Here is a 9,999-nt window from a genome sequence, read left to right as displayed (position 1 = left end):
AAATATGCTCAATACCCCATTAAAACATTGAAAAGTATCCTAGTTATATTGTCTCTCAACAGAATCTTCCTTTTGCTTAAATAATTTTTTTTAAAGAAAGAAAAAACGAAAACGAAGTTATTTGGCGCCATATTTCACTACAAGAAACATGAATATTTATGACTAGTTATTTGCGATGAGAACGACTATTTTGAACTAAAATTATAAACTCATTTTACCAAAAAATAGTCATTTTAGTAGGAATTAATTAACTAGCCTCAAATAAATTGTTTTATTTAGTTAATTTATTACGTGAACTTTCTGTCGGGTCTCCCAACCTTGATCCGTAGAATCCATTGGATCATCATAGATATCACATGGGTGAAAACAAAGAGAGAGTATGACCTACTTTTTTAAGTCAAAGAGACCAATAGATTTCTATATCTAGCTAGCCACATGGAATGCCAGTTAATTTGGGCAGTGTGTGTGTCTATATATAATATAATATATATAATATATAATATATATTAATTCGATTGAGAGAAAGGAGAATAGGTAAATGCCATATAAAAAGGCAAACCATAAAACAAATTAAGCATGCAAGCATATTAGATATAGATGGCAGATACCAAGAGAACTCATATGCAAACCAAGCTCAAGATGGAAGCAACTACCATTCATGTTTCTACCTCAATCTCTATGGATTTGTACCCAAAGTTGCCAAAAGAAGATGGAGTTCTTGTGGTCTGTAATGGTGAAAGTGGAGTCTCTGCTGCTCACCAGTCTTCTGATCATCATCATCAAGTATTATCGGACAGCATAGATTCTGGTGATCATGATCATGATCTTAAACATCCACGGATTCCTGGTTGGTTTGCAGAGCATTGTCCAATTTGGCCAGGTGATCAGTTTCACTTTCAATTCATCGATCATGAAGTTCTGAGAATTTATTATATGCATATATGTGATGATCAGACTCAAATTTCTCCCTATGCATTAGCTTTTATATATATATATATATATATATCTTTGTTTTTGGATAAATTTAGTTGATCTCTTTCTGACTAATTTGATCAGCCGAATTCAGACAGCTTATTATAAGTTAAAACTTCTTGTTTTCTTACACGTACACACACATTATATAAAGTTAATCATCAGTTAGACCATTTTCATCTTTAATTTACCTTAACTAGATCTTTATAGTAGTATCTTTTTTAATGATTTTTCTAATTAATTGCAGTACATTTCTGACTTTGGTCTATATATATACAAATTAACATGCGGCGCACATACGTACACGAACCATCGATATTCCAAAAGTATTGCACCATGGCATGTCAAACGTACGTAGTTCATGTGGGTGTTAATCTAGCTTTTTGTGCATGCGCGCTAGCTCTAGTGATCAGAAATTGCAAATACATGTGGTTCCTCTAATTAATTACGGCCACCATCAACTATATATCCCACTCCTTAATTTCCTGTATATAAAATACACCAAAAAAAAAAAAAAAAAAAAAAAGAAAAAAACAACGCATGATGCAGTACGTTTTGTCAGTGTCTTGCCCTACTAGACATCTCAGGAAAAAAAGAAATCAATGGACAAACAAATTTAAGAAAAAAAAGCATGTTATTATTATTATTTTGGTTGTTCTTTATTTTTGGATTCAGTAAGCATGCACTCATAATTTGGTGAAGATGATGATCTTGACATATTGTAAATGATCTTGCGCATGCGTGTTGATCTATCATGGTCATCTACTCAGTTCAACGCAAAGGTTGCCAAGCTATTAATTCTGCTTTGAATCTTTTTTGTTCCACTACTTGCACTATAATGGACCATAATATATAATATATATATTGTAGGACAAGCACACTTTCTAAAAGTGGAGAAAATTCTGTTTCAAGGATCGTCCAAATACCAAAGTATGATGGTTTTCCAGGTATATATGTTGTATATATATATTTATTTTATTGTGAGAATTAAATAACAAGTTTTGAGTTGATCATTTGTGTAATAATGCAAAAGCAGCATGCATGCATGTGTGCTACTATATATCTTGTATTTTAATATCCTCAATAGTTATTATTGATCAATGCAGTCATCGGCCTATGGCAAGGTTTTTGTCCTCGATGGAGCACTACAACTTACAGAGAAGGATGAATGTTCTTACCAAGAAATGATGACCCACCTCCCACTTTGCTCTATTCCTAATCCAAACAAGGTACTTGATCAGATAATATTCCTTTTTACTATGAGAAATGCATTTCTTTATCTTAGGTATATTATTTCTAGTCATAAAGGTTTGTGCGATGATGCGGTACCATTTAAATATATATATATATATATATATATATATATAAATTTAAGCGATAAACATGTGAAACTAACTTAAATGTGTCGCACGATCAGTTAGTTTGACGGGGATAACAAGATCAAGAAGATCTAAGATAAAGAGTAGTATCGCTTTTCTCTTATATATACTTAAGAAGTTCAATTCCATTCTAATGCTTCTACATCGTACACTATCTATATGACATAATTTGATTTGGAAGATAAATTTTAAACTTTGAATATTATAATACATCACATTATTTCATCATGTGCTTGGTGTGTAGTGTAGAAGCCTTAGAAAACACTTATTCCAATATTGTATTGATACAAACTGAATGATAATTTGCATTGACCATGCATGCACCTGTTTAATTACTCCATTAATTTTCATCTCGATGGATAGGTATTGCTTATTGGGGGAGGAGATGGAGGTATCCTACGAGAAATATCTCGCCACTCTTCTGTTAAGCAGATTGATATTTGTGAAATAGACTCAATGTTGGTTGATGTAAGTACAGATCGATCATCAGTTCCCATGCATTAAACTATATATATATATATAAATCTCGACAGCTCTCCATATTTTATATATTTTTATATATTCTGGACTACCATAATCAGCTGTATTGTTATGGTTTGAATTTGTTTTCAGGTGTATAAGCGATTTTTCCCAGATATTGCAGTTGGGTACGATGATCCTCGTGTCTCACTGCATGTGACTGATGGTAATTAATATGCACCTTTTCTTTTCTAAAGGAATATCAACTTGGATCTGGTAGATAGGTTCCTCTGTGCTTGTGCATGCATGTATCTAACAGCTAGCTTGCTATCCCTTTATTTTTACCGGGCATATATGCATGCAGGAATTGCATTTTTGCAGTGTAATAATGCAGTTGGAAATTATGATGCAATAATTGTGGACGCCTTCGACCCAATAAGTACTCTCTCTCTCTCTCTCTCTCTCTCTGTGAGAGTCAATTTTCTGCCTTTCTAATCAATTATTTTGACAAAAGTATAGTTTTCTGATACAACATGAATATGTATAATAATTATGTGCATTCAGGGCATGATCATGAGCTTTTTGAAACCTCTTTCCTTGAATTGGTGGCAAAAGCACTCATCCCAGGAGGAGTACTGTGCATCCAAGCAGAGAGCATCTGGTTTGGCTCCCTTGACATTGGAATGCTTGTCACTAAATGTCGAGAAATATTTAGAGGCTCGGTCGAATATGCATGGACAATTGTTCCTGCATATCCCAGGTATAAATAATGGCATCATAAAAATAATTAGTTTATAACTCGTTTTTAATTATTTTACAACTTTATATGAAATAAAATTGTAAAAGAAATGTAGATATATATATATATATATATCGTTACTTATACTATCAACTTTGCTCAGTACTCTAATTATATATCTAATAGATTGTATTGTGATCATTTTCATTTCAGTGGGGTTATTGGTTTCTTGCTTTGCTCCACGGAGGGGCCGCCGGTGAACTTCAAGATTCCGATCAACGCAATAGACACAAATGAGAGTTATGGGGTTGCAAAAACTCCATTGAAGTTTTACAACTCAGAGGTAGGTCCCCCTCGATCCATTGTTGGACAAGTATTTCTGGGTCCATTTATATAACTTTTTACCGACCATGTGCTCCTTCTAAGTTCTAGTACAATACTGGGTTTGATCTTTTTCCCTTTCAGGTACATTCAGCTTCATTTTGCTTGCCATCTTTTGCTAAGAAGATGATTGACTCCCAACTAATTAATGGCCGCACCATGAATGGCGGGGTTGGTACAACAACTACTACAATGCCGTTTAGATCTGTACATAGTGATCATCAAGTTCTAGATCTTTAACCAGACGATCGAAGCAAGTTGCTTTGATTAGCATTGTTTGTGCCATCATGACTTGCACAGTCCGACAATAATCTCCACCCAACTCGGACATCATGATTATGTTTCGATTATATTCTTCAAAAAGTTAGATTTGCTAGCACTACCAATTGATTTGCAATATGCAATGGTTGGCTTGAAAATAAGAAATTAATGATTTTTATATGCTATCCATATATGTAGTCCACATAACAATTTATTATCACGTTTACTTCGCAAATAATTACCAAATAACATGATGCTAAGCGATTCCTTTGTTTTTAACTTCAATTTTTGAGGAAAAAAAATTCCCTCAAGTTCCAATAGCTAGGGATGAGGCCAGGGGGTGCTTGACCCTCCTCAAGGATCTAATAATTTTTCTTTTAAATTGGGTCTCCTGTCAAAGGGTGCCCAACATTCAATCACATATATTTTTCTTAATATGCATCACATCAAAACTATGTTTGAAGTTAAAATATGCCTCAAGACTATGCCTCAGTATATCAGTTAAGAAAATATGTTATTCTTTGTCCAAATCAACTCATGTGCAGTTCGCTTCCACTTCCATCAATTTTTCCCAAAGTTATTATCAGAAACATCCACCAATTGTACAAATACATTTTGCCCAGATAAGCATGGTGGAGGGTGCCTCCATTCCATTAGTATTCCAACCTGATAAGTTTCCGTATGCAGAAAAATGATTTATTGTTCATAACATTGTCACATGCAACCTGATAAGTTTCCGTATGCAGAAAAATGATTTATTGTCCATAACATTGTCACATGCATCTTAAACGATTCATCTATTGATGTATCAAATGTTTGAATCCCATTTTCCCATGAATCTTTCAACTTCTCAATCAATGGCTATAAATATACGTCTATCTCATTTTTTGGTAATGTCAGACTAGGAATGAGCAAAGTCATCAAGAAATATGGATCTTTTAGGCACTTCCATGTTGGTAAATAATATGACACAAGTACTACTGGACAAGTACTATAACCAGTACTCATATTTACATACTGATTAAACCCATTTGTTGCCAACCAAAGTTGCATATTTTGAGGCTTTTCAACAAACCATGGGTGTTTTAAATCAAACTTTGTCCAGAGTTGAAAGTCAACATGATGTGACAATATATGCTTATTCCTAACTCTAGCTGATGAATGTCATGTCACTACAATCGTTGCACGTGACATAAATAACCATTGTAATCAAAGTATCAATAGAAAGTGGCGTACCACGTTTTGGGACACATTCTACTTGTCATATATCCAACTTGATTCATGGCACATAGGACACTCGTTCACACGCTCATTCTCTCGCTAAAATATGACACAATCATTATTGCATGCATGGATTATATTGTAATTAAATCGAAGTCTTTGCTTCAATTGCCTAACTGCATAAAAGGTGTGAGGCAAAATATTGTCTGATGGATGTATCTCTTTAAATAATTCAAGTAAAATATTGACAGTCTTAACAAATATGCGGCATATGGATTTTATATGAAGCAGTATAATTGTAAAGGATAACTTATTGCGCCTTCTACATCTTGGATATAATTCACACTAACCTACATCATTTGCAATTGATGTGTTCATCGTATCTTCATCCATGAACATTCCCACACCAATGTCACCCAGAATTTCTTCCATATTCTCGTTGTAGTCATCACTACCAACCTATGTGCATCTTTATTGGTGTCAGCATCATCATGCTGAGGTTCCAATTTTGCATATGGTTTATCAAGTAAAAGTCAATCTGTATAACTCTGGTTAATATTATTGACAAATATGCTCTCCGACCAAGTCTATCTTATAAGATCGCAAATTCTTTCATTTTAGACATAGGCATCTAATTCACCCTTGACTATCAACTGTATTGCATACAAACTCTAAGAATTTCTTAACACCTTCTGCATATACGTTGTAATCCATATCCAATCGATCTCTAACTCGCATCAAACTCTTATCTATGTTTAAAATTGTATTACTAACAATCACATGCACATCAAGAAGCAAGCACTAGTTATCTATTGTGTACTCTCTACGTTTCACTAGGCAATTGGTTCTATCCCATTTAGGATTGTAAGATTATAGTCGCTAATCTCCCAATTATTATCTGCCACATCCAACGAAACTTCCGCAGTATCCCCCTATAGTTCTCTAAATATGCTCGTTTATAATCTGTACAACAACTCAACTGCAAATCCAAATAATAACATGGGGTGATTCAACCAAAATCACAATATCGAACGGGAACACACACAATTGATAAGTTTATTAAAATTATTTTACAATCCTAAACTGTCCACTTTAGATAATTCAGGAGTTATCAACGTACCGACATGGCTTGATAACTCGTAATGGGTCTAAGGCTTTCTTGAATGCAACATACAAGATACAAAAATAACACAAGCAATAATTATTTTTTAATTATTTATAAATGTAATTTTTGTTTCAAAGTTGTAATTTTTTCTAATTAATTATGTTTTATTTGTTACTAAAATTTAAATATTTTTTGTTCCCATTTAATATAAATGTCTTTTCTTTCCTTTATAATGTAAACTAATTTTTTTTCGTTATAAAGTTGTAATTTATCCTAATTAATTATGATGTTAATTATGTTATATTTTTGTTCTAAAATCTAATTAATTATGTCTTTTCCTTTTAAATATCTCATTCAAGTCTTACTACGTAATTAACGTCTCTGTCCGTAATAATGGTGGGCCGGGTACACGTTGGAACAGATTTACCTTTGGTTCGAACGGTTTGTCTCACCCCTGAATTTATGTTTGAAAGATATAGTTATTGTTTCAACGATTTCTAGGCAGTTTCCAATCTTGAACATAGATTAGTAACATATAAAAGTTCACCAAATTAACTAATTCTTTCCACAATAAACGACTCTTACATCATATACAACACAAACAAATATTGTTTATCCATTACCAAACAAGTACTATAATCATTTTCGGATTTTTCACTATAAACCAAATCAACCAAATAATCCAAAGCAAATTGGAAAAGAAAATGGTATGGAGAAATTGGAATATTTACCTTAAATGCAAATCCAAAGCGACCCAATAAACCACAAATCACCTACACCACATTTAGTGCATACCATGAAATTATTAAGTGAAAAACACAATACACATTTAAATATAAATGCATAGAAATTTTTCAACAAAGAAAACCGAACAACTGTGGTAATCCTTTGTGGATTTTTCCCTCTCTTACACCCACTATCTTTTTCTGGATCTCTCTCTAACTCTCTTGGAAATTCTCTCTCTCATGCTCCGGTCTCTATCTCACCCATATGCTCTCTAAATCTCTCTCTAATTAAACTCGCTGTGTGTGTGTGTGAAAATCAGGAGCTGCCAGCTCTCTCTCTCTCTCTAAACTTGTTATTGCATGTGAATTACATGTAGGAGGATGAAAGAGGCTTGGTTTATCAAGTCTACGTGTCTCATTTTTCTACATTTCAAAGCTATTATGGTAGAAAAAGTCATTGTAACAAAATGAGAAGCACAAAATTGCATGGGTCTAATTAAAATAAAGTTTATTACGGCTGAAAATCTCATCAGTACTTGCGCATCTTGTTTCTGATTTTCCATTTGAATATTACGAACGTTAGATCGAATGCGAGAATTTTTGTGCGTGCAAACTATAGAGAATATTGAACACAAATATTGTGTATGAATCACGTACACCTTTTCTTGAGTATTCTAATACAATTTATAGTTATAGAAACAGAGCTATTAAAATAAACTATTACAAGTAAAGAAACATATACACTACAACCTGTACAAATAAAAGCACGATCAATGTGCCTGTAATCATGCTGAATATAATATACTGAGATCACGTAATGCTGGGTGTAATCCCATAGATGAAGGCTGATTATGTGATGTCGTTTATACGCCCCCGCAAGAATGGTGTACCATCTGTTATGCCAATCTTGGAGGAAAGGAGTTGGAACCGCGAACGAGAAAGTGGCTAGTAGATAAGCTAGTTGATCTTGAGTTGGTACGTGAGCAACCTGTAATGCTCCACGAGTAACGTAGTCACGAACAAAGTGGAGATCAATAGCAATGTGTTTCATCCGAGAGTGCATGACTGGATTAAGACTAAGGTGAGTAGCACCCACATGTCGCAAAGTAAATGGGGAGATTCTAAAAGTGGAAAACCAAGTTCAAGGAGAAGAGACTTGACCCATGCAATCTCAGAAGTAGCAGCGGCTAAGGCTCTATATTCGGCCTCTGTTGAGGATCGAGCGATTGCTTTTTGCTTCCTTGTTTGCCATGAAATTAAGTTTGAACCGAGGAAGAGAAGATAGGCAATAGTAGAGGTGCGGTCATCTTGATTCCCTGCCCAGTCGGCATCAAAGAAGGCACATAGTTGAAGTGGGGACGATCAATGGAGCAAGATACCATGCTGGACATTATGCTTTAAGTATCGTAAGAGTCTCTTGGTGGCTTGCTAGTGAATAGAGCTGGGAGTGTGCATGAATTGCGCCAGCTTGTTAACAGCAAAGCTAATATCAGGCCGTGTAAAGGATAGGTACTATAAAGCACCAATGATGCGACGAAACTCCGTGCAATCTACTGGAGGGGAACCATCTTCAAGATGAAGTTTGATGCTTGTGGACAGAGGAGTGGTTACCAACTTAGCACCATCCATGCGGGTACGATCAAGTAAGTCACGAACGTATTTTTGTTGAGTGAGGAAGAGACCCTTAGTGGTAGGAATGACCTCAATGCCCAGAAAGTAGTGAAGAGGTTGCAGTTCCTTTAAGGAGTATTCAACACCAAGTTGATGAAGACGGGTGGAGTTGTTACCAGTGAGAATTAAATCATCAGCGTAGACGAGGACATGTAGAGTGGTGCCACCAGAATTATAGATGAAGAGAGAGCAATCAGAGCTGGAATTTTTGAAACCCATTTGAAGTAAGCTTTGACGCAGTGCCGTATACCATGCTCTTGGTGCCTGTTTTTAAGTCCATCGATGAAGCCTGCTGGTTGCTTCATAAAAATGTCCTCAGTGAGTGACCCATGCAGGAATGCGTTGTTCACATCAAGCTGAAAGAGAGGCCAGTTTTGCTGTAGTGCGAGGGAGAGAACAAGTCGAATAGTTGTAGGCTTAACTACCAGACTGAATGTTTCGCCATAGTCAAGGCTAGATCGTTGATGAAAACCCTTTGCAACGAGCCGAGCCTTATACCTTGCGATGCTACCGTCTTGGTTTCACTTGAGTCGAAAAATCCATTTGTTGCCAACGAGATTTTGAGACGAATGAGTAGGAACAAGAGTCCAGGTACCATGCCAAACCAGAGCAGTAAATTCCTCGGACATAGCTTGGTGCCAGTTTGGATTGTCAATAGCTTGGGAAACACACGTTGGCTCAACTGATGAAGTAACGGGATGTTTAGTGACCAAATAAAGTTGTTTCGGTCGGTAGATGTTGTTCATGGAGCGAGTGACCATAGGGTGAGTACGCAAGGAAGATGAGACCTCTGAAGGAGTGTGATCCTTGAGTGGAGGTGGGTCCTCATGTGGAGCAGGAATCTCTGGGGGAGAAGAAATCTCTGGTGGAGGTAGTGATGATGAAAAAGAAGGGACAGTGATACTAACCTCAGGCAAAGGAGGCTGACTAGGGGGCACTGGCTGTTGAAGCAGGACTGCATGAAGGGGTGGTGTATCCGATCTTGTGACTGGAGGAACAAGGGGCATGAAGAGATCCATGAGACAGGGACGCGATGGAGAGGTTGGTACTGGAGGTGAATCCGGTGCATGCAGGGGAAAGATATCT

General features: G+C 35.8%; 1 protein-coding gene across 1 annotated transcript; it reads left to right on the top strand.

The window, feature by feature from the left end:
* Positions 1-522: 522 nt before the first annotated feature.
* Positions 523-4,325, top strand: LOC122290203 (spermidine synthase 2-like). The gene is made up of 9 exons (XM_043097786.1): positions 523-880; positions 1,843-1,919; positions 2,079-2,201; positions 2,715-2,819; positions 2,964-3,036; positions 3,175-3,249; positions 3,375-3,570; positions 3,763-3,892; positions 4,015-4,325. Exons 1-9 carry the CDS (start codon positions 598-600, stop codon positions 4,168-4,170), a joined length of 1,218 nt encoding a protein of 405 aa, XP_042953720.1. The 5' UTR covers positions 523-597; the 3' UTR covers positions 4,171-4,325.
* Positions 4,326-9,999: the final 5,674 nt, after the last annotated feature.

The sequence above is a fragment of the Carya illinoinensis genome, chromosome 12, assembly GCF_018687715.1.
Source record: "Carya illinoinensis cultivar Pawnee chromosome 12, C.illinoinensisPawnee_v1, whole genome shotgun sequence".
Taxonomy (NCBI): Eukaryota; Viridiplantae; Streptophyta; class Magnoliopsida; order Fagales; family Juglandaceae; genus Carya; species Carya illinoinensis.
This window is presented reverse-complemented; position numbering and strand designations above follow the sequence as displayed.